At 38.1% G+C, this 26,628-nt stretch overlaps 1 protein-coding gene across 1 annotated transcript; it reads right to left on the bottom strand.

Moving 5' to 3' along the window:
• Positions 1–1,568: 1,568 nt before the first annotated feature.
• LHX8 (LIM homeobox 8) lies at positions 1,569–24,768 on the bottom strand. Its single transcript, XM_028513296.2, has 8 exons — positions 24,686–24,768; positions 24,115–24,276; positions 20,139–20,260; positions 17,864–18,084; positions 17,242–17,345; positions 12,281–12,376; positions 6,303–6,486; positions 1,569–2,496 (listed from the first exon to the last, which is right to left on the bottom strand). Exons 1-8 carry the CDS (start codon positions 24,758–24,760, stop codon positions 2,420–2,422), a joined length of 1,041 nt encoding a protein of 346 aa, XP_028369097.1. The 5' UTR covers positions 24,761–24,768; the 3' UTR covers positions 1,569–2,419.
• Between the last annotated feature and the right edge of the window lie 1,860 nt (positions 24,769–26,628).

Here is a 26,628-nt window from a genome sequence, read left to right as displayed (position 1 = left end):
ATACTCAAAACAGATGTACTTGTCATTTGAAAGAGTAATGTGACCTCATAAGAATGTTTGCATAATGTGAAATTACTGATAAATGTTTATGCTACCTACTAACAAGAATCACTTAAAGGTATTGACTTAGTGTAACTTCAGTGTCAATGTTTGAATTAGTGATTCAACTGATTTGCATAGCAAACCTATTATTTTACCCTCTTTCAGCTCATGAATCTCTGAATGCCTAAGAGGTAACTACTTGTTATCCAGGGCTTTGCTAGTCCAACAAAAGTCTACCTACAATACTCATAAAAATTGCTTGATCACCCCAAATTTTAAGCAAATAAACACTGTTGCCTACATGCTTACATTGAGCATTACTAATATGGAAATACTTCAATTCTTTCCTAATTTCAAGTTATAAAATTAGGACATCTGTGTTCCACCAACTGAAATTAAAACATAGTTATATGTTTGTATCACATAAATTTTTAGTACTTTCATATCTGTCTCACTTCATTATTAACAAGTTTAGATGCACAATAAATAAATCTCATTTTGACAGCTCTGAACCTCTCTGTTATGGAAGATTTGCCTCAACTTTGGGCATTCATCTTTGGAACTAAAAAGGGTAGTGATGTGGTTTGTAAAAACTTTCTGAACAGTCAGAGGGTGGTGAGTCCAGGAAAAAGACAAAAGAGAGAGGAGAACAAGCACTCACAATCAAGCACCTCCTGAGCTAAATGATGCCAATTATAGCCAGCTGGGAAATGCTATCAGCCGCTAACAGTGCAGAGCTTGGCTAGACTACAAGGGCTTTCCTGGACATCTGGTAAAAGTAAAGCTGACCGCACCACTTCGTGCCTGGGACAGGTAGACCAAAACCCAAGTGATTAGCATCAATTTCACCACATTAGATAGAGTGACTATAGTCAACAGTCACTCTTTGTTTTTGGCCAAGTGCAGTAGCAGGTAAAAACAAAACAAAACAGTTTTTTTCCCCTCTTTTTCTCTTCGTGAAATGTAGTTTTGTTGCTTCTGGTTTGAGGCAGATAGTAAGTTAGTTACGTCCACATGAGTGCTTTCTGGTTGCATTTATGATTACCAGAATAGAATTACAAATACTCCACTATTACTTCCAGTCCTCAGCCAGATGTAAATCTGCTATGTTAAACAAAGACTTAAAAACTTAAGGTTCTTAAGATTTTTTTCCTCATTACCTTTTTATTTTTCCTGACTGGTATATGAAAGACAAGAAAGGAGTACTGATTTAGTTCTTTAAATTGCATAAATGAGTGAGGGTGCACTACCTCTTTCTATAATTCTGAGACAAGCATCCGCTGTGACTTGGGATAAAGTGCTGAAGTTCAGATCTCAGCTCTGAGTCACATTCCCTACAGAATGTTCACTGAGGAGAGAAAGCAGAGTCTCTGCTCCAGAAACATTGCTCAGAAATTCCGAAGACTCCTCGGCCCCCTTTGTCACCCCTGAAGAAATACACGCTGATGGCCCATTTTTCATTTCTGACATGGGATACCCGAAAAAATCGTTTTGAAAAGTGTTCTGCCTTTTCTTTCACATTAATTTTATTAGTGAGTCGGAAAGAGACAATTTGTCAAATTAGATGTTTTCATGAATTATTTTGTTAAGTGCAATAATCAACAAATAAGTTTCCTGTTAAAACATACTCCAACACAGCTCAAAACAAAATGAATTTTTTAAAATTAAGAGTTGTTATATTTGAAAAATATTAAAGTCGACTTACTATCGAAAACACACACCAAAAGGACAAATTGACTGAAACTCTCACAATAATGGAAAATGTTTAATAAACTTAGAATGGTGGGCTTTTAAACTATAGTGTTATTTACAGCCATAATTCATCAACCACAAACACAATAATGTGTTTGTATGGCATGCTACAACAGAAGCTTTATTCAGTTCATCAGAAAACATTGGCAAAATAAATTTCAGTTGCAAATTCACAGATACAAGCCTCAAAGTATAAAGTTGTATGTAACAAAAAAATACAGATAATATTTATAACAATAACTTACAGATACAAACTAATGATAAACTACAATTTCACAAAGGATTGTAAACATTTTGCACACTTGTCAGTCCTTTCTTTTAGGCAAAGTGCTCTTTCGATGACAAATAAATTAACAGATACACACTAGAGTGAACTATTTCCAGACAATACAAAAAAAAAGTTTTGATTTGTTTTCTTCTTGTAAACATAAGTTTTACAAAAAAATGAAAAAATCAATAAAAGTGTCTTGCAGGCCAACTGTAGATACATACCTGGGCAGCAAAGTGATGTTGGAAATGCTTTGGGTGTTAAATAAAAAATTAACACTAATCTTTTCAATGGCATTTTATACATAATAAATGACAAGTTTATATCCTTAATCCTTTCTATCCCTGAAAAAAGAAATTAGGTATGACTTATTGGCAGTTGTGTCATTGAATGGGGTAACAAGGGCTGGAGTCCAAGAGTTGTTGGTGAATGAGCTATAAAATAGAAAGAAATTTGTGGATCAGTTTTGCAGGGTGAGTAAAACTGATTTAAAAACAAAGCAAATAAAAACAATCCAAGGCAGTGTGCTTTAATATGCTTTCATTATTCATTTTACCTGAGGGTGCCAAGCTACACTCATTCCACTGACCTCAGCAGAAGAATGAACTTGTTCAACATCATGAGTATATTATTAAATGGGAATCTAGGAATGGTTCACCCCTAAATCTTTATTTTGTGCCACAGCTTCCGCCACTTTATTGTCCTCCATCCATACCCCATTCACTGCACTTTACCCTGCCCCTAGAAAGACACATAAGCTTTGTCTGCAGATGTGAATGTCGTTAGCTTTTCTATGAAGGTGTCTGTAGATAGGATGACCTCCCAAATTCTCGCTTATGAATGCTTAACTGCCTCTTCCCTACACATAGATCAAAACACATTGGACTCAGGCAACACAACAGTCATTCAAGAGAACACACCCAATGTTGATGCTAGCATTAAGTAAGTGATTGCAATGATACAGGTTCTGATTTTTTATTTAACCAAACCTAAAATGAAGATTCCACCCTCAGCAAGGCCTATGTTGCTTCAAACACAACCTCCCTCTGAGAGCAAGTAGGAAAGCTGGACAAAATTTTTAAAAATCTGTCTGAAGGCATATGAAGGAGACCAAGGTAGTCAACTCCAAGAAGAGGAGAGAAATGAAATGAGGCTACTTTTCCCCAAGTTAGTGACAGTTTTAAAATAAATGCATAAGAGGCTGAGATGTATAGCGGAGTTTTCAGGAGTTAGACTTTGGCAGGGTGGTGGACAACAAATATGAAAGATCAGGGAGCACTGAAGAGATGCCATAGTTAAAAGTGACAGAAACAAAATAAACAACACAGGCTTTGTTTGGGACCTTACAGGCCAAACCTAGGTTGTAGCAACCCAGACACACACCACCCCTCCTGAGGACAGATGCCTGATTGGATTAAGTTCATCTTCCCCTAGCCTACTCCCTGCCAAAGGCAAAACTAAATCCTCTCTGGTGGAAGGTTATTACCCAGAACCTCAAATTATTTCTAGTTTTTCATATCCAATATCTGAAGTACAATAAAAAATACCAAAGCAAATAAGAAGACATGGCTTGACTGGAAACAAAGAGGAAAAAACAAAAACAGTAGAACAGACCCACAAAAATATTGGAGTTATCAGACATGGACTTTATTATAATAATTAATAAAACAATTTTATTAAGGAATGAAATGACAAAATAGATTATTTCAGCTTGGAAGTTGAAATTGTATAATAGAATGGAATGTAAACTCTAGAACGGGAGTTACAAGAACTGAAATTAAGAACTCAATGGTTGGGTTTTATATCATATTAGACAGAGTGAATCAGTGAACTGGAAGACAGGCTAGAAGGGACTATCTAGACTAAAGCATGGAAGATCAAAAGGCTGGACAATATGAAATTTTTTCATATGGGCAGAAACATGTCAAATTAGATATTCAAGAAGCATCTCTAGTAGAGTAATTATAATAAAACTGAAAAGTGAACACAAAGAGAAATGCTGAGAAAAAAAGACATTTACTTTCAAAGATGCAAGAGTAAAAGCAACAGCTGACTCCTAAGAAGTGGTTTCATGCTAATTAACTATCCATATTTTAAACAACAGAAACAATGGAAGCCAGAAAAAAATGTTATCATATCTTCAAAATGATGAAAAAAGATAGCTGCCAACCTAGATTTCCACATACAAATGGAATACCAGTGACGAGTGCATCAAAACAAAAACTTATAAATAAAACTAACAGAAGATGTACAAGATTACTAGACTATGTGAGAACATTTGAAGATGACCTTAATAAATGGACAATGTTCATGATATGAAAGAAATTTATTACCCAGTCTTTCCTACAATAGTTTTAGGGACTATTTAAGAACTACTTAGGATGGTAGTTTCCTACAATAGACTGTAGAAAATCTCAATTGTTTTCCTTTTTTGAGGGGTAGAAATTGACAGCTGGTAAAATTTGGGGTAAAGGATAAGCAACACAAACTTGAGTAACAATGAAATAGGAAGATTCATACTATTGGATATCAAGAATTATAGGCTTAGCATAATTAAAACAATTAGGTATTAATAGAATAAGTACAGCAATAAAACCGACACATATGGACATTTGATTTATATCAAATATGGTGCTACAAAGCAGCTGGGAAATTAGTATTTTCAACAATATAACAATAAGCTTTGTTCCCTATTTCACACCACACACAAAATTCAATCCCAGATGGACTGTAAACCTAAATGTCAAAAGTTTCTAGAAGATACTGCAGGAATATTATCATTATTGAGTAAGAACAATTTCTTGAACAGGTCACAGATAATCACTGCCCATGAAGGAAAGAACTGATGAAGTGAACTACATTAAAGTTAGGAACTGGTGCTCAACAGAACATTCCCTCAACAGAGTAGAAAAAAGCAAGCCACTGAACAGGAGTCATTTGCAACACATAAAATCACACACACACAAAAAACCCCACAAAAAACCTTTATATGCAGAATATAGCAAGAATGAAAACCAATCAAGAAAAAAAAGAAGACAAGCCAATAGATCAATAGAAAAATGATATAAATAGGCTCATTACAAAAAAGATATAAAGATGCCCAATGAAAAATGCTCAATTTCATCAGTCACTGAGAGAAAAGCAAATTAAAATAATGAGACAGCACTACAGAACTATCAATTGGCTAAAATTAAGAAGTCACACCATGTCAAGTGTTATGATGTAGAACACCTTGAACTCTCATACACTGCTGGTCCAAGTGAACACTGCTTCAATCACTATGGGAAAGAGTTTGGCAGGATCAACTAAAATTTAAATATATGTGTAGCTTATGACCCTGTGTTCCATTCTCAGGTACATACCAAATAGAAGTGTGAATTAATGTGCACCAAAAGGCAATCACCATAAAGTCCATAGCAGCATTTCATAAAAGCCCAAACTGGAAATAGCACACTTGTCTATCACCCGGAGAGTGGATAAATTGTGGTGTATTCCTACAGTAGAATTCCATACAACAATGAAAACAAACAAATCACTGATCCTTGCAACAATACAAAAGAATCTCATAAACAATGTAGTTGAAAGAAGTACGACACACAAGAATACATTCTGTACATTTCAATTTGTATAAAGCTCACAAAAAGGCAAAACTAAAACATGTTTTAGAAGTCAAGGCAATGTTCTTTGGAGGAAAAAGATAATGATTGGGAAGGGATCATAAGAGAAGCTTTTGGGGTGTTAGTTATGGTCTGCTACTTCATCTGGGTGGTATTTACATGGATATGTTCATTTTATTAATTTATCATGTGCATTTATTGTGTGCACTTTACTATATGTATGTTTATTTCAATAAAAAAGTTTCTTTAACAAAACTAAGTCAACTCCAATCTAAAAATCTGAGTGTGAATACTTTCTCTGACCATAGGAAAATAAATAATTTAAATATTTATCAGGTGAAAAACCAAACAAAACATTTTTTCCTAAGTAGAAATCAAGCACTAAGAGTCAATATCAGTATTTGTATTTTTGCTGTAAAGTGAGTGGTTAAACTTGTCCCTCAAAATACAGTCACAGAAATAAAAGTGTTTGGGTAGTTTTGCTCCCTACTAAACCTCGCACAACATTTTTCAGCTACTACTGAGGTAATACTTCAAAAAGTGAATCTCATCAGTGATCTAATACTAGAAGTTGTCAGTTGTTGACTGCTTGGGAGACAGCTGTTAAATGTTAGGATACCTACCATCCATATAACTATGCAGCGCAGTTAACATCGTCCCATCTTGGGGCACGTAGGCAGAATAAGCCATTTCTTCTAACATGGGTGGAGACAGCCTGGAGGGCGGGACAGAAGAGACTGGGGCAGAGGAGGAGTGGTTAGGACTGACGTGTTTCTTGTGGCGCGCTCTACAATTCTGAAACCACACCTGAGGGAGAAAAGCAATGTAGCCATGTCACATATCAGCTCCTGAGCACATTACAACTCAGTTTAAAAATAGATGCAACCTGGACTACTCTCCCGGACAAGCACAGTATAAATCTAAATAAGCTTTTGAAAAGGTCTGTAGACAGAAGAGAAGTAATTTCACACAAATACCAATGGTCATTTCCTTCACTCAAATAATAACTACTTGAAGATTTATTTAAAAACCAATTCTATACTAAATCAGCATCTTCCAAAATAAAAAGAGGAAGGGGCTTCAAGAATTCCAAAAAAGTTTCCTTGATTTTGCTACTAGTGTTAGGGACAAAAAAGAGAAACAGAAAGAGGCTTTTAAGCAGATCAAAAAAAAAAATACACTACTAAATGTATTCTTAGACACCTGCTGAACTTATTTCAAATCTTTTTTTCAAATGACTAAAATCCCTACTGAGAAGTTAAAGCTTTCTACAAACTCCTTGATTCAGTTATTCCAGGCACATTTTAACTCTCTGGCTTCAATTTCTCCAGGTGAATACATAGTCTGTTCCCTAGGAAGCATGTAAGCATATTAAGGTCAAGCTTACAATGAAAAAACAAAAACAAACAAACAAACAAAAAAACAGTAATATATAAGGAGAATAAAATACAAACACTGGTGAAACAGCTCACAAAATGTAAAGAGCTAACCACCTGCTTGTCCACTCTTTCCCAGAAATAAAGGAAGCCAATTCAGGGCAAGGAGAGTTTCACATCCAGGTCAGGTAGATAAGATTAGACTGCCCAGAATGCTTCCAGCAACAAACCTGCCTGTGTTTCAGCTCCATACCATAAGATAAAACTTAACTGTAGAGTGTTACTCTACTAAAATAATATAGCATTTACATGCCATCGTACCAAATAATTCTGTCCTGAGGAGAATGAGAAGTTGAGGAATAAAAACTTTAAGCAAACTAAGAAAATTGGAGTTTCAGGTAAAGGCCACAGAAAGGCTGGGGGCATAAGTCTCTCTCTGGCCCAGGCTGGCAAAAGAGAATCAGTTTAAATAATGTAGAAATGAAGGAAGCTGCAAAAATATTTATATGAAAAATTTGGCTTCATTTCTAAGACACACTCTGCCCTTGGGATTCAAAAATAGAAGGCTGGTGAAATATAAACTGAAAGGTTTAAAACTAAAGAAATAAAAATGAATAATGGCCCTGATCAGGGTGACTCAGTGGATCGAGTGCTGGCCTGCAAACCAATGGGTTGCTGGTTCGATTCCCAGTTAGGGCACGTGCCTGGGTTTTGGACTAGGTCCCCAATAGGGGGCATGTGAGAGGCACTGATGTTTCTCTCTCTCTCTTTCTCCTTCCTTTCCCTTCTCTAAAAATAAATAAACAAAATCATTAAAAAATGAATAATATAATGGGGTGTGCAGCCCTGAGCAGGTGGCTGAAAGGAAGCACCAAGGAATGTTTTAGGAACAAGACTTACACACATATCAAAGAAAAGGAGTGGGAAGTCAAGCCTTCTCCCTCTTCTGGAATGTGGAGTATTGGATTCTTGGAACCTATACAGAGACCATGCCTAAAGTCCCCAGTCACAGCCCTCTCCACAGGCTCCTCATGCCACTACTGTCACCCACCCAGCCAAGATGATGCACTCACACCTTCTCCAACTGATGAAAGAAACCTGCTGCCACCTGCCTTTTCCTGGGCAGTATCTAGAAGACATACAGCCAGAGAACTACATACAACCTAACATCCATAACACTATGGTTCCCAGAGTTTCTTGAAAGTATCTTATGTGTCCAGTGGATTATATATTGGGTGGGACCTACTCAGTTGTTTTTAAAAAACCCCAGACTTTGGAAGTAAATATAAAGAAGACATGATATAAACAGCAGAATAACTCCCGTAATGCTGATTCAAATAGCTCCTTGGAAAGATCATCAACAGGTAATCAATCAGCAGAGAGAGGTTTGTAAACACAAAGTGTCAAGTAATTTGTACAGTAAAGTATAGCTAAGGACACCAGACTTCAGAGAATAACTTCTGACATGAGGGCTACCTAGCTTCAGAATTCCAACACAAGTCCTCTGACTCTCCTCACTGACAAAGTTTCTTCCTTCTGCTTTGCAAACCTCTAAAAAGAGTTAATCTGTACAGTATACAGATATACTGTACAGTATATCTGTACAGTACAGTACAGATATACTGTACTGTAATCTACCTAACCATATATACTGTATATACTGTATATACTGTATATATACAGTATATAGCTTATATACTGTAAACTATATAAGCTAAAAGCAGGCCATGCAGACATTCTGCAAAAGACGAATGCATAAAATTAATCTCTTTGAAAGTCCAAAAGGTCAAATATAAAAATTTAGTGTATGAAAAGATGTAATTTTAAATTATTGAGAAAGCAGAATACTGATTTAAGAAAGCTGGGTAGACCTACCTGGCTGGGTAGGTTAGTTGATTAGAGCATTGCCCCAATACACCAAAGTTGCAGGTGTGATCCCTGGTCAGGGCTCATTATAAGAATCAATCAATGAATGTATAAATAAGTGGAAGAACAACAAAAAAAATCATTAAGTTAAAAAAATAGAATAAGAAAGCTAGGTAATCATCTGAGAGGAAAAATAGAGAAAAATCCCTATCCAAAATGTAACTAATAGTCAATTCCAGATAAAGTGTAGGTATAAATAACCGAAACCATGTTTAAGGAAAAGGCCAAAGCTATGAGAAAACATATTGAAAAGTCTGAATACATAAAAATATAAACAGTTCTATATGTGGAAAAATAAACAGAAAATTGATAAGCTATAAAAATTTAACATGGAAAATAAAAATCAGTAAAAGTAAGATGGCGAGAAAAGAAACAAACCAATAGAAAAGGGGGCCAAAAAACAACTTGTAAAATGGCAAAATAAGCAAATATGTTAAAGTTCCTTGGTAATGAAAAAATCTAAAAACAAGGACATTTTCTGATTATCAAGCCAGAAGGGATGTTAAAGAATGACAGTACTTGGGACTGACAGGGTTGGGGAAGAGGAACTCTCATAAATGGCTCCTGACAGAATAAACTGATAGAAACGTTCTGGAAGTGATTTCTGTGCTATCAGTTAAAGGCCCTAAAAATGCTTCATTTTTGACTCAACAATCGCACTTCTATAAATTTATCCTATCAAAACAATTGAACGAGCATGCAAGGTATGTATACAATGTTGCTCACTAAAGCATTTATATAATAAAAATCTAGAAATTAAATAAATTATTCCATGCTTACTATGTGCAGCAATAAAAATGATGTAACTCTTAATATGAAAAGGTATTCCCAGAATAGTGACTGAAAGAAATAGCACTGTTTTTCCCTTTATCTGTAGGGTATACAACTTATATATTCGCCTATCTGAAAGGGTATGTGAATAGTGATTTGATCTAGGTGAAGAGTGTTGAAAGTAAAATCATCCATTTTTATTCTATGATTTTAGTGCAACGACAATCTGCTCTGTTACTAATGTCAAAGTAGACTCAGCTAGTAAAGGTGAGATCATCTCTGTGTATCAGATCATTGTTTCTACCTAACCTAGTTTGCATATCTGAATCAAGGCCTGGTAATTTAAACTCTTTTCTTTAACTTCTCTAAAGCATGCCCAATGCTAGGAAGTAGGCTGGGCAAATAGATCATGATTACTACTTACTTCTTCAAAAAATACTGTGAAGAACTATACATTTAAATTATATACACATGTATATATACGAATAATATTCAGGGTGAGGAAAATGTAGGCTTATATTTGTGAGTATGCAAAACACATAGTTTATTCTTATATATACTCATTATTGTATTATTTTCCATACAAAAACATGTAAATCTACTTGTGCCACCCTGTGTACAAATATTTGCATGCTGCTATTCCTTCCTTTGCCATCTTATCTGGAATATTTAAATTCAATCCTCATGTATTTTTTCCTTTTTATTGAATGTACTGGGGTGAGACTGGTTAACAAAATCACACAGGTTTAAGTGCACAATTCCACAACACATCATCTGTGCACTGTATTGTGTGTTCACTACCCCAAGTCACATTTCCTTCCATCACATGTATTCCCCCTATACCCTCCTCCACCTCTCTCCACCTCCTTCAGTCCTCACATATTAAAAGCCACCATCCAACAATAAATATATTCTCCAAGTTGTAGTGTGTGGAATCAAGTTGACTTGCTCATAGTACTGGTGACTGAAATCCATGGATGTTACACAAGAGATGTCTATCTGAGGTCCTTACGTCTTCAGAGAATCAGAAAATGTCTCACAAAACACAGTAGTCATGAATCTGACTGATGCTCCAGAGTCTCAGATTAGAAGGAAGCCTCAGCCCATTGTGCGTGAATGACCTCAACGAAGAAGGAAGCTTCATGTCCAGTCATAGAAAACTTGCTGCCCCCAATGGAAGACCGTGACATTTCTGTAGGCTTCCCTACTGAGAAAGTTCTGTGTCATGAGTGAAACCTACCTTTTCCTGCATTGCCTTACAGAGACCAGATCCTGCTTGCATTAATTCCTTAATTTCTTGAGCTTTGAATGTTATTTAAAATTATTTTCCATTTCCCTGATCTCCCCAGATGAACCAACACAGCTGACCATCTTTGTCCCCAGCCCAGCTGATGCCTCAGCTTCCATGATGCTCCTCTCTCGGACTCATCCATTCACACCGGCTGTTCCTGTGTCTTACTCCAACAGCACCTCTTACCAGGCTCTCTCCCTAAGATCCGTCCTTCACTCTTTCCTGTCTGTAGTCTTTTTCTAAAGGGTCTTATCCAGTTTCATAGCATTAGATCTTCTTGCTTGAGTTCTGCTCATCCTTGAAAATGCCCTTTATTTGGCACCATCGTTGTATAATTAGCAGAGAGAAATGGAAATTCATCTCCCTCCAAGCTATAAAAACTAGTTTTATTTTGACCTTACTGTTCCTGTTCACAGCATCATTTTCTTGAGTACTTTGACTTTCAGTCTCAGAATCGCTTTTGACTTCTCTCTGCTTCTGTGTTACAGTGTCTGGTCCTTTCTTTGGCTCTCTGGTATCCAGCACCTGCCATCACTGCACAGTCATAGAATGGTTCTCAAATTCTAGGCCACTGCACCACTCAGGTTTCACTTCAAAATTACTACTTTCCTAGACATCCAGACTACTCTGTCTAACTCCATCAATCCTCTCCCAACCCCGATTCTTCCCACGCACTGTCACCAAACTTTCCTCCCTAAAACTACATATCACGGCTTTCTCCTGCTCAGGAAAGAGCTCTACCTTTACAGGCCCCTCCAAGCTCAGCTCCAACAGCTTCTGCTTCCACAATCTGCAGACAGAAATTTACTCTTACTCATCCCTCCCTAGTTTTGTTCAGATTACTCTTTCTACCTGGACCTTTAACAAAGGCCATCAACATCTCTTACACACACACACACACACACACACACTCACTCACATACACAATCCTAGTGAAGTAGAAAAAATACTGACCTCAGAACCAGATCTAGCTGGGAACCACAGTTGTCTTTTTTAGCCTGAGGATCTCAGGGTCACTCTGAGCACTGAATGAAGTAACTTGTACAGTAAATCATTTAACAAATGATAGCCCATGCCAAGGAGGCTAATTATTACGGTTTTTAAAAAATGATTTGGAGTGTAAAGAAAACTATGATGACAAGCTAATGCTTTAACAAGTCTTCACAAAACAATGCACACTCATAAAGACCTAGAATAGAAATTTTAGTATCTCTTGATTAATATTTAAAATAATCACCTGTATCACACGCCTGCTCAAACCTGTCCTTTCAGCCAGTTTCTGGAGGGTCTGTGCATCTGGGTTGTTGTCCTGAGCAAATTGTGCTTGCATAACCTGTTGTTTAAAAAATGTGAGTAGTGAGTGGCTAAAAATAATCAATTTTCTGCATTTTGATGACTGGAGAGAAGACAAGTAAGAAAACTGGATACTTGTATTTTATTACTTGAAAGTCAATATGGGGAAATATGTATAAATGAAAAGAATGTATATTTTGTAAATTTACATACAAGTTGCTATGTAAAGATCTTTTAAAAACTCATGAGTTGCAACATAAAAAGCTTGCCTCTCAATTTTTCTTTTCTTCCACTCTTACAACTTACAAATAAAATGCATAAATAGTATTAAGTCTATTTACTGTTTTTCCCCATTCTGTTAAAAAAGTTCTAGCATTCAAAAACTTTTTAAAATACAAAAATCACATCACTACTATCTCCAGCCTCTACTGAGCTAAACAGACTTAAGGTCCCTACATCTGTATTAGTCTGCAAATGGCACACAGTGCAACAAATGTATCCCATGGAATTGTAACCATTCCTTCATTAATTGTTTTGAGCACCTGCTCTGTGCAAAGGAATGTCTGGGATCTTAAAAAGAGACACCCAGCAGCTCACTGAAGGAGAAGTCCCTGGAATCTAAACATCTATATATTGAAAAAGTCCCCAGGTGATTCTGATGTGAACCTCTGGATTGGAGCCACTGTGGTAAGTTCTATAAGATAGTGACCCATGAAAAACTATCCCTGATTTCAACTTCCCGGGAGAAAGAGACAGACATGCCAATAACTACCAAGCATACAAGGTTAAGAGAGATGCAGGAAGAGAGGGAGGGAGCACCAGAATACAAAGCACAAGCTAAGGTTTTTGGATTCTTTCAGAAAAGGTTAACCATAGGCATCAAGTGGGATATTTGTATTTTCATAGTTAAAAGTCAGTCAATTGAGGGAAGTGTTATAAAATATAAAGAGAGTAGTATAAAGAATAAGAGAGAGAGTCTGACATTCAACATGGTTTTGCATGTCTATAGGCATGGGGCGGAGGTGGTGCAACCAACCTAACTAAAGACCTGCTCTGCTAGCCCAGACACCATTTACAGCAGGCGATATTGATTCCATTCTCCACTGTGATCCTCCTGTAACACTGTCCACTGTCTCCTGCCACTGCACTGCTCACACGATAGCTAAATAATTCTTTGGCAAGTCTAGCTCTCCTTAGTGGAGAGTGAGTTTCTTGAGGGTAAAGGGACTGTCTCAGTCTTCATATCCCCCTTCTTGTCAATAGTGTTTGTGACATAATGAACTTGATGATGTGAAGAAAATCTGAAGACAGTGTGGTGAAAAAAAACACCCAAGTTGTTCCAGGAAAACTTAAAAGAGGTTTACAAATTATATGTTTTTCAGGTAACGTCTCTCTGATGAGTGACTCTTCCAGGATAAGGTATTCCTGGCTTCCTGTCCAACTGTGTCCACACACTCTCGGTAAATAGTACATGTATTTTTGCTTTAAAAACTGGGTAGAATCAACCTAAAAATTTATAATCTCACTTAAGTTCATTTCATTCTTCCTTTCCTACATCACATGTGCTATTTCATATGCAAATACAGTTGCGTTTATAGAAGCCTGAGCATAGAAATCTCAAGGAGAAAAAGAATGAGCAGACTGTCTTTGTTTTTTAATTTTGAAGAAGAAAAAGCATTTGCTTTTAGAGCCACTATTGATAATTTATAAAAAACAGCATGCTTTTCACAAAGGTATTTCAACTTCACAAGTTTAATAATGAAGCCAAATTACATTTGATAAGGCAGTTTTTCATCAAAAAATAAAGCAAAACTTGAATCAACACTGTTTAGGATTGGACTGTGCTAAAGGAAAAGATGCACTTATCAATATTTAGTCCCACACACAATAAAAACCCTTCCCATTTTAACTTAGTTTTATTATTCTCCAGTCAGTAATGATGTCAAAACCCAACCTACTCCTGTTCTGAGCTCTTTTAAAGTGGTCAAGGAATAAGCCTCTAGAGACACTCATCATTTTAAGGCCAGAAATTCTGCTAGAAATGTCATGGTTCTGCATAGTAGCAGCTGACCAACTCATCCTGAAAGGAGACTAAGGTATGTGCTAACCTTAGCACATAATAATCATTGAGCAAATGCATCCAAATACAATAAGCATGCCATTAACATCGGCTGAAATTTCTTAAATATCACTTTTATAAATGAGACATTTGAAATATTCATGCCAACACAAAGCAGTGTTTTATTTCATAAGTACAAATCTACTTTTTCTTGCCCTAGTTGGTGTGGCTCAGTGGACTGAGTGCTGGCCTGTGAACCGAAAGGTTGCTGGTTCGATTCCCAGTCAGGGCACATACCTGGGTCAAGGGCCAGGCCTCCAGTTTGGAGGTACATGAGAGAGGAAACCAAACCTCTCACACATCAGTGTTTCTTTCCCTCTCTTTCTCTCTCCCTTCCACCCTCTCTAAAAATAAATAAATAAAATCTTTAAAGAAAAAGAAACCACTTTTTCTTCCATAGGTTTCTAAAGAATTTTTAAAAATTATTGTTTATTCCTCCCATTTTAACTCTGCTGTTTAAAGCAGGTACTTCATGAAGAGTATTGACTTACTGATCACCTACCATATTTTATTATTTTATTGAAGGTAGGACAATTTGAAAATGAGGGTACATCACTTGATTTATTAGAGGTTCTGGCAAAATATAATTATTCAAGTTTTTAAAAAATCTACAGCTATCCCAGATTCCCAAGTTATAAAGAACCACTTGAGGACAAGGATTGTGTCTCATTTGTTTCAGTCAACCCATACTAATAAATATTGAATAAGTGGGAACATGCTTTGAAAACATCATTCCTGCTTTCATTTTTCAAAACTTATGATTCTAAATTTTTAAAAAAACATGATTCACAGCATTTTCATTTAATAAAGCATGGTTAAATAGTTTGTGCACATTTGCAGTTAAAACTCTAAGGCTATTCACAGGGTTCAGAATCTCACTCTTGTTCTAGCTGTTGCTACTCCCATTAAGTGGAATGTTCTTAACGCACAGAGGCAGTGCACAATGAAAAGACCAGAGGTTTGGAGAGGAGGTCCAAATCTCTTCTCTTGCATTGCTTTGGCTATCTACCCTGAGGAGATTTCCTGCACCTCCAGGTGAGGCCACCTACATCAAGGAATTGTTGTAAAGGTTAAAGGTGATAATGTAGAGAAAATGCCTATCATATGACTTGGCACACAAAGTCCACCACAAATATTATTCCCTTTTTATTAATTAGTATTTATCTTCTTATATGAGATTCTCTATATACCTAATGTGGCTTCAAATTTTCATAATTATAATTTTAATAATAAATCCTTATATCAAATCAGTTTTATAAATAAAACTACAGCCAGCCCTTATGGGAATGGCCAATTTTAAAAACACTAAATGGTCCTGGCTGGGGAGCTCGGTTGATTAGAGCATCACCCTGATGTGCCAAGTTTGCTGGTTCGATCCCCAGTCAGTGCACATATAAGAATCAATAAAAAACCACCAATGAATGCATCGATAAATGGAACAACAGACTGATGTCTCTCTCTCTCTCCTTTCCCTCTCTCTAAAAACCAATAAATAAAAATAAAAAATATATAGTTTTTATTAAAGATTCTATGTTTATACACACCTTTATTTATTCTCACACACCTTTTAGGTACTGGGCATTTTCTGCCAGGTCTCTCACAAGGTACTCATATCTTCTAATTTAGGGCTTTATGTGATCTTCCCATAACGCACCCGGGAAAGAGGGGCTCAAACAGAGATATTTCTTTCCAATGCCTTAACTTTCATTTATTACTTATTGATCATTTATTCCATGCCTAAGTTAAGAAATTTAAAATAACCACTTGAAAAAATTTCAGAACGGCTTTAGGTTTTAATTCTAGATTGTTTTCTAACACTGTTAGGTTACCTTGGAATGTTCGTGTCCCATCAAGATTTCTTTCTTAATCATTCACAAAATAAAAATTCTCTTCTTGAAACGGTTGTATTCATCATAAATACTGGCAGATCTTAGAATATTATATGTGACTTTTCAAAAATTACTTGCATTTATTTGTTAACATTGTATAAATGCCCTTTAAAGTCTGAGCTAAGATGGTTACAATGTATATAGCACCCAGCAGTGGATGGTAGGTGCTCAGTGGATGTCACTTTACCTTAATGTAAAATACCTCAGTCACATTAATCTTTTAGAAAACATGACTTTATCTTTAAAAAAAAAAGCCAAAAAGAACCATTATGTGTGTAGACTTTAATATAATGCAAGGAGTAATTATTTAATAATTTTTTGACAATTACATAAATCAAACCTATGACAATTATATTTAGGGCAGCTAAGCTGAAAATAATCCCTCCCTTTTCAGGGAACATAATCAACCTTCTCAGAAAATGTATAATCATGTCTGTTAAAAGACTCATTGCAGCTTTTTAAAAAGATTCACACATTAGTGGCTCATAGACCCACACTCATATTGTATAACTCTCTCTGTTGAGTCCCAAAATATCTCATCTTCTGTCACAATTATATGTAGTAACATCAATGCCTGGCTTAAAGTGCTTTTATCAGGAAGTCAGGAAAGGCAAACATTTCGGTTCCACATTCGATATCAATGCCAACAGAACCCAGAAAACAAAGCTTGAATGACTGGTTTGTACATATTACTGTGGGAATATTGATCAATATTTCAGGGCAAAAAGTATATTCCATACATTCACACTAAGGTATTTTTCAGAAAAACCACAGGTTAGCCTTTTTGAAAACATAAAAATGATTTTAGACAGCATAGAGATTGGTTGGTTGGTTGGTTGGTTGGTTGATTTTGGTAGGTAGGGGCTTCAAAAATTATAAATTCATTGTCATGTCTACCTGGAGCTGATCTGCTGTAAAGCTGGTCCGAGCCCTTTTTGCTGGTTTTGGATGATTAACATCTTGCTCTGTGAGGAGGGCGCCTTCAACACTAATCCCATTACCTATATTTAAAAAACACACCACACATGTTTGTAACTCAGATGGGCCTACCAGTCATACGATAACAGGCTTCTTGCATCTTTTGCCTGGGAGTGAAATTGTATACATCTTCTAGATTGCCAAACCCCTGGAGTCAAGTTTTTATACACACCAGAAAATACTGTAGAAATACTATTCCATTTGTAGGTTTGAGTGCATACTCACAAGTGCAAACAGTTTTAAGTACACATCTATAGTTCATCCTTAGGAAGGCAAAGACAGGGAAATGACTAGTTACAAAAAGCAAAACCAGATCCTAAACTCAAGGCTGTTGACTAAAAATATGGCACACTGCTAATACACACAGCATGGCCTTCCCTGCAAATAAACAGATGGACACCATCACAGTGAAGTGCTTAATGAGCTTTACCACAATTACACTGCACAAAATAATGCATTCAAATGACCCGAAGGAAAAATTGTTTTTATTCCTATATTCACTGTTCCAAAAGACTCAAAAGTATTTTAAGTATATATTTACCATTTTCCACCTCTCTTTTTAAATTATCCAGCATGCAATCATAATGTACTCTGCACAGGACTTTCTCTTCCACCAAAGCAAACTCCTCTCCCGTGGAAAGTTGCCTTTTGCAAGAAAAGCAGGCAAAGCACGCCAAGTGATAGACATTGCCCTTGGCCCTCCGGACCCAGTCAGTAGAATGGATGTGCCTCCCACAACGAGAGCAGCGCGTTCCATACCTTCTGCATAAATAGAAGGGCGGGGAGTAAGAATTTGAGTGTTTGGTGAGATATTCATCAGTTTGAGATTAAACTAATGCATTATATTACTCATTGGACTGAGCTAAGTATTTAAATCTTTTAAAAATAAAACAGGAATCAATTATTTTTCTAAAAGTCAGTATGGTAAGCAATCAAGATAAGATATGGTCATAATTCAAACCAATTTATAAATAAAAAAACTCCTCACTGTTACTTTAAACAAAGATTGGATTCTTTCCTTTTAAAATAAACAAAATATGTTTCAATCTTTCTTGTAACAAATATCAGTGCATTTCAAATTACCCAAGGCAAAAGATACAATACAAACACACACACACACACACACACACACACTACAGATTGAAACCTAAAAGCACTAAACCATACCATTGAAGATGTAAATGACTTCTTAAAGTCAAGTTGAGATAATTAAAAAATGCTTTACATATCTTTTTTAAAGTCAAAACACTTACACATTTGAAACTGGTATTATCAAAGAACCAGAAAAACAGAGCTTGTTCACACTGGGAAGAAGGGAGGGAAGAAAACCTCGATTATTTCCTTTGGTGAATAAACTGTTGTACTGCTAAGCACAGAGGACGGGGGACATTACCTAAAGCTTCCGAAGAGACATCTGAACACTAAATGCAGATTAATCGTAACCAAATGCCAGATACAAATATATCTTTTTTCTTTCAGTCCAAGAGACTGGGCACTTTGTCATGTCCTCTTTCAGAATCTTTGTCATGGCTCAGCGTGTCCACATCAGTCTGGAGAAGTATATGTGTCTGTATCTATTCATGAATATTTCTTTAGAGGTCTTACCATTTTTTAAAATAATTCTGAAAAACTTAATCCTAAACATATTTCAGAACATGATAAAATATGAAGTATAAGCATGTCCTGAGGAACTAGACCTTCAATAAGCCTCTGAAACAAAATCTTACAGAAGCCTTTAGATTACCTAAAAAATTAAGTTTAATATATCCTAAGTAAAAAAGACAAGGCACATTGCTACTATTTTTGAGGAAGTGAAGAGTATATCTGATGAGAAATAAAAATTCTTGGTAATTATAAAATTCAGTGACTTCATAAAATAAAGAACTCTGGGTTTCATGAAGTGCTTTAAATTACCTAGCAATTTTTCAAATCAATCACTAAACTCTCTGAAATCAGTTTTTGAAATTGAGTATAAACAATAGAATTAGTATTACAAACTTCATTATATAATATTAACTTCCCAATTTCACAATGAACATTATTCTTTATTTGGAAATGCAAATAAGAAAAAATATGGTCATTTTTTAAAGTCATGCTTTCAAATGACTCAATTTCAATTTATAGATAGGTATCCATTAAGAATTGAATTATACTAGAAAAACTGCACATTTAAATAATTACAAAGAGACCACAAAAAAAATGTTGCATTTAACATCTTAGGCAAATGTAATTTGACAAAATAAAGGTCAAAGAGCAGACAAAAGAAACAGGATTTTTAGGCAGAATAATTAAATTTGGTATATTTCTTATACTGCAATAGTCAATTCTGATTAATTTGGTTTATCAGTCTCCAATCTGCAGGCATTTTATAGGTGTGTAACTAGGGACCTCTCTACAGTAAACGGGTAAAAGCTTGAACAGAACTTGCATTCCCCCCTCCTAGGTATTTCATCTTACCCTTCCCCCAAACAGGGGGCTTTGTCACACAGTAAGTCATCTTAGATTCCACACTTTATACCTATGCATGGCAAAGAGGGGTCCCTATTTTTAACACCTAAAGCTTTCATTTGCCAAAGTGGGAATAGTTATTTAAAATTAGTTTTGTATACTGAATTCCCAAAACATATAAGCATGCTTATTTTATTTGGTTTAATACATATTATACCTCAAAAATATAAAGCATTCTTATTTTGAAATATATATAAGAAAATCTGGGCTTCTATAAGTAAAACTGGAAAAGAAAGCCTATTTACAAAATTCTCTGTGTAATAATTTCTTGGAACATCTACTTACTAAAACAAAAAGTCACAATGTACCTGAAATAATCGAGTTTGCAGAAAATGTCTTTGTCTTTAATGTAACAGCTGGTGTGCCTTCCCAAAGAGGTTCTGCAGACACTGCAGGAGAGACACCGGACATGCCAGCACAGGTCATTCACCTGTGAAGGGAAAGGGGGAAGGATGAGAAATCATTCTAAGACTTAGAGGATATCCACTGGTTTTGTGTATTAGGCAATTTAAAAAGCTGGACCCTTACTATTTTAATTTTAATAAACAGTCTGAATGTTTCCAACTAAAAGGTGTCATTTAAATAAACATGTGTGTAGATGTATTCTCTTAGACGCAACCAGAAAAACCACAGTAATATATTGTACATTTTGTGTTAAAAATGTTATTTTATTTCTTTGAAGACTTAATTTTTTAAAAAATGAACTTCTATGAACACAGGGAAAATTCTTGAACACTTCGAAGTCCTACATACTGGTTTATTTTTTCTTTTACCAACTTCTTCCCACCATGAAACGTGTTAGCTAAAGAAGTGAAACCACATTAACTCCACAATCTAATTTTTGGCCGCATTATTATAAATTGTGCACCAGTTTAAAATGAAAGAGAAAGACAGTGAAAATGAAATTTTTGAAGATACTTAACGTTGTAAAGAAGTCAGACAATCTATTTTGGTTACAAATTAGAAATGCTAAGGTAGATTTAAATATTGATGTGGCAGAAGCCCCAGCTCCCTTTTAAAATTAAATAATAGGATCAAGGTGTGAAGTATTGCTAACCCTACTTAATGACTTGGCTACTAGAAAAAAAAAAATAAATCCAATTATAAGTGGTTCTAAAAAGGCACCCAAGTACTGTTTGTCATTTATACTTCAAGAAATGAGGCAGAAAATGGTGCTTTAACACATCATAGCACTTTTTATTTTCTAAGTAGGAATATGGAATATCATCAGTTCAGGGAACAAATCATAATTACCCTCACCTTAAATGGTCGCCATCATAGTATAAACACCACAATTTCAGCCTTCAAATATAGATGTGTATGGGAGTGAACTTGCCTGGAATGCAGACTCCTGAAGTTTGCTCTTGTCACACTGACTCAAGAATAAGGTTTATGCTTAGTTAAATTTCATGTAAAAAGAACAGCAGTGATATTTGAAATTGATATTATGCAAAAACAAAAGTTACACACTACAGATGGATCTAAATGCCTTAAAATAAGAATTAGATAATTTGGAAAAATGGGAAATTGTGATATACACCCTTTGCTACCTTATTTCATAATAAAGATCATCTGTCCAAAGATTCTATCAGACTAGCACTACTGTTCATGAATGATAAAAGTTACTTTGAAGCTGGAAAAAAAGTTTCAATGGCTTCTTCCAATCACAGTTATGTACCGCTTTTGTTAAAATTAAAAAAAATTCCTTTTATTACAAAAGATGTATATATTTACTATACAAGAAAACATGTAAAATAGCAAAGAAGTAATACAAATATTAACAATGGTGAATACTGTCCTGAAAATAGATATATTTCCCTTCTATTTTTTCCTAAAAGGAGTCTAGTTAAGTTAAAATTAGAAGTATGGTCTTCCTTTTGTATTCCACTGTTTAGGGCCTTCTTATGCATTTCCATCTTATCAAACCTGTTTTTATTTTATTTTTTATTTTTGTTTTTTGAAAACAAAGGTAGATTCAGGCTTCAGGGCAGTGTGATATGAACACCCTCTAACTCTCTAAAGCCAGATCTCTAATGCCTGATTTTTCACATTTCCTCCAAGTTAACTAGAAACAAACAAAACAATACATAACAGCAACAACAATAAAAAAAAAAAAAACCCTCTTTCATCTTTCATTTCTTTTCCAGGGAGGAAAGTAAGGTGAAGAGAAAATTCTGAGGAATTAAAAGCTTCCCTGATGGCTGGTAGTGATTCAATCTGTGTATGTGCGTGTAGGTAAGGCCAAGCCAGAAAACTACCCAAACATCAGAGCACTGAAGTATTGGGTGGGGCTATAGATACATCCACCTCATCTTGTGCTTTTCTTGTTCTAACTCTATTCTAATTGCCTCCCGATAAGGTGTTTTTCTATATTAAAAAAAGTCATAGTCTCAAATACTGTACTAGGTCTAACAATTTTTCTTTTCTTTCTTTTTTTTTCCCAATGATGTGAGTTCAAACTTACCTGGATGAAAAAGGAATCAAAATGGAAAAAAAGTTAAGAATTTAGAATTTTTATGTAATCATACAGTAATAGCCTTCTGTTAGAGCTAATGTACTAATATGTATAAGAAAGTAGAATATGACTAAAGTAGAAGACTTGTCTGGGAGGACTCCAGTCCTATAAGGAAAGCTCCCTTAACACCCTCTAACTCTCTAAAGCCAGATCTAATGCCTGATTTTTCACATTTCCTCAAAGTTTACTTTGAGTTTCTTAGATATTCTGTGTCATACAAATATATAACAATATATAAACATATTTTAACTTATAAAAGATGATAGTAGAAGCTTCTTTATTTTTGAGGGTGTGTTAAAAGTCATTTTATAATAAAGTTTTTCTATATTCTCTCTGCTATGAAGTGTTAAAGCCTTTATAGATCCCTTCAGAAACATTCTTAAACATTATGCTAATTACTAAGAGGAAGTGCTGAAAATAAGCTACTTTTGACCCAAAAGATGATTTTCAAATACCCAAAAAGGCCCAGGTCTAGAAGCATTGAAAGGAGATTCTTAGAATGTAGATTTGACGAGAAAGCCAGTTAATTTGTCAACTTTAAGAATTACTAATCAACAAAGATTAACTCAAGTCATTTTTTAATGTTTTTACCAAAACATCTTTTGGTGCTTTATCTGGGTTTTATCTATAGGGTACTATTTCCACCTTACAGATGAAGCAGCTTTGTACTTTAAGGTAGAAATTTTAAAGAACCCCACTAACCTGCTTTTTGAACTCATACACTCCTATAATTAATTCTTTTGAAAATTGGAATGGGTAGGGTGTTGGTGGAGAGGGAATAGAAAGTGAACTGGTTTGCTACTAATTCAGTGTAGGAGAGATCATTAGTTTAAATAGTGGTTTTAAAGAGGTATTGAAGTTGAAAACCCAGAGCATTAGGATTAAGACACATGGGACCAGGCGCCTGCAGGCAATGACATGAAGAACTGTGGCCTGCCAGAATTTATACTCCAGAACTCCCCCACAATATTTTAAGAGAAATAAAACAAATAAATTAAGACAATGTACTCTCACACCACCATTGGAAGCATTTCCTAGCAGGCTTCTTTCTTATCTTTGCAAATTTACATCAACTTCCATTTGCCCCCAAGCACTGGAGATAACATTAAAAAAAAAAAACAACAAAAAACCATTGGATGGCCTTTAAGTATTAAACCTTAATGAGAGGACCAAGATACTGAAATGATTTGTATTTAAATGCTCCTAGGGACTTTTTTACTTTGGAAAAGCCTCAGGTAAATAAACACAAGACTACGTTAAAATTCTCTGCAAAAAGAGACGTTACAACACTTACAGTGGTTCTCACCGAAAAGAGACACTGCAAAAAGGAATCAGTCCTCGCACACCGCCCTGGGACTCCCCGAAGCAAGCCCCGCGTGCGGGCGTTACCGGAGGTGCGGAGACGCTACCTAAGCCCGGGCTCAGGGAAAAGAATCAGGAGGGACTGCATTTCAGAACCGGGTAAAGGGGTTTCTTCACTCCGTTCCTCTACAAGTTGGCGGCTGACTCCATTGCACCCACTCGAGGGACCGGCACTTCTAGACCATGACCTGTCACACAAAAGCTGTTTTGCAAAAACTTGGGAGATTTTAAGATTTCTTCCCTTACCGTTCCCCACCGCACGCGTTGCCCTTGATTGGTCTGTTTTGCTTTGAAAGCCTACAACCTCAAGCGAGAACTTGAATGGAAAAAGGCGGAAAGAAACTTTTCTCTTTTCCCAGCGCTCCCAGGGTAGCCCGCTCCCCCTGGGCCTCGCGGCTCCTCCCTACCTTGAGAAGGTACTTGTCCACTATCTCCAGGCCGCAGCTGTTGCACACACACTTGCCAGGGGGACAGACGGAGCCCGAGGCCATGGACCGGGGCGAGGACGACGGGGACAGCGGGGCGGAGGAGGAGCACGAGTCCTCGTCCCCCGCTCCCTCCGGGCTCACCTGCAGGAAGCCACAAGGCGAGGTCGCAGGCGGCTCTAGATCCCTCCTGCTCTCATCCCCCGGATTCCCGGGGCGCCTCCACCGACTCCCCGCCCTATCTCCAGCAGCGGCACCCCTTCCCGCCCAGGTCGTGAGGTCCCTCTCCTCGCCGTCACCCGGGGTCCAGAGTCCAAGCTCCAGACACCACCCACTGGGGCTGCGACCCCTGACCTCCAGGACCGGGGCGCTCAAACCCTGCTCCGCGCGCCCGGCCGGCGGAGCTCCGCACGCCGCCCCGCCCCAACCCTCTCTCCTCCCGCTCCGCGAGAGCCCGCTGGGCCGGGACGAGGCACCGGACCGCCGCCCCTCTTCCTGGGCCGCCGCCCACGCGCGGCCAGCCTCGCCAGCACTCGTGTCCCTCCCCACTTACCAGTCCCTCTTCCCCGGCGCCTTTCCGAGTCCTCCCGGCCGCCAGGGCAGCAGTCCGCCCGCACTCTTCCGACATGAGCCCCAGGCACTGCGGGGTGGAGTGGGGAGAAACAGACGAGAAGTCCCGAACCCGCACACACGGCCGGAAGCCTCGGCTCCCCCGCACACAGGGCGGGCTAATGAAGGGCCCAGCGCGCAGGCTGCGCGTGCCGCCGTCAGGGCTCCTCGGCCCCGGCGTTGCGAACCCAGGCGGCCACCCCGGAGCCGAGGGCCAGCCCCGCGCGCTGCGGAACTCTCGGGGTTCCGGCTCCCGAGCTCTCAGCGGAGGACTTGGGTTCCCCGCCCCCCTACCGGGGGTAACAAGTTAATAACAATCATCCCGGCACAAAGCCTTTTCTTTCTAGATGTCAATCACGGTGGTGCGGGGATCGCGGGGCTAAAGGGGGTGCACGGGGTGGGGGAAGAGGCAGGGTGGGAGAGAAGAAAAGAGGATTGAGGAGGGGATGGGGGAAGAAACTTGATTTCTTTAATAACCTCAATTAAAAGAGCAAGACATTTTTTTAAGGGGGCTTTTTGAATTGGATAGCCCGAAAGGTGAAGAGGTTTAATAGGATACTTGAAAGCTAATTACGGCGGGATTTAAGAAGCCTGGTGCTTGTTCCGATGACAATTTGAATGAAAATGCTTCAGATTAAATCGAGCCAGCAGCTCTTTCGTAAACTTGCAGCAATTAGAGCTGCGAGTGATTTACACTCGTTTCTTTAAGGTGTAAATTGCCACTTATTGCTCAGTAAGTCAACATTTGAGCTACTAAAGGATTATTTTTAACCAGTGCAAAAAGGGCACGGAATAATGGAAAATATCCAGCTGAATTTAATTCGTGCCATTAAAAAAATCTCACCCAACCTCGGTCAAAATGTTTTAAAGCAACAACGCACACTACTCGAGTGTTTGCAAGCCTTTCCTGGAGTTTTGTTCTTAAACGAAAACGCAGCCTCTCTGGGCGTTTTCTGCCTTCTTTTACCAAAACTCCAGCGGTGGTGCCGGGCGGGATGCCGGAGGCTGAGCTCCAGCGGCCCCCGCCGTCCCTCCCTCCCTCCCGCGGCACCGGGCGAGATTGGCCGCACCGCCGCCGCGCCCCGGCCCTCAGCTGGGACGCTCGCGGACGCTCCGTACGCGGGCCCCCGCGCAGCCGCGGAGGCCGAGTCCTCGCCCACACCGGGTGTGAGCAGAAAAGCTCTGTGCTCGTCGGGTGTTCCTTGCCAGCGTCGAGGCAAAGTCAAAGTCAGCGGAACCCGCACAAACAGTTGATTTCCAAACTTAAATGAGAGACACTCCTGGGTCTTGATTCCGCAGTGAGACGAGAGCCTGTCAGTTTCCCCCACTCCCTCAGCCAACGGTGTGACTCGCACCCCGGGGTGGCTTCTGGAATTTTTAGTAAAAGAGCGCTCGCGGCCGCCCCGGGATGCCCGGAGGCCCTGGCGACGCCCGGGTCTTTCCGCTTTCGCTCTGGGCCCGCCCGCCCGGCAGCCCGAGGCCCGAGGGCGTCCGCCGCCCGCAGGCGAAAGCCGCTGCGCCTCCGTTCGGTCCCACCCGACAGCCCTCCGGACCTCCCGACTCTGCCTCTGCCCGACCGCCTCAATCACCTCGGCAAACAGAACAAAAACACGACTCACACGTACCCCAGGGCGCCTTAGGCTCGAGGCTTCGGCTCCCAAATTACAGTCTCCAAATCCATGCCTCAGGTTAAGTGAGCTTGTAGGGAGGGAGGCAATGATTACTGACTAACGCTACTACGTAACAACGACCAAAAAAAAAAAAAAAAAAAAAAAAAAGCCAGGTCTGAAGATGAGGCTGTTACAGGTAATTTCTGAACCTCGTTTAGGAGCCCGAACAGCTTGCGTTTAAAGACAACTGCGATTCAGCGGGTCTGGCCGGGCGTCG

Source organism: Phyllostomus discolor, chromosome 5, assembly GCF_004126475.2.
Source record: "Phyllostomus discolor isolate MPI-MPIP mPhyDis1 chromosome 5, mPhyDis1.pri.v3, whole genome shotgun sequence".
In the NCBI taxonomy this organism is placed as follows: domain Eukaryota; kingdom Metazoa; phylum Chordata; class Mammalia; order Chiroptera; family Phyllostomidae; genus Phyllostomus; species Phyllostomus discolor.
This window is presented reverse-complemented; position numbering and strand designations above follow the sequence as displayed.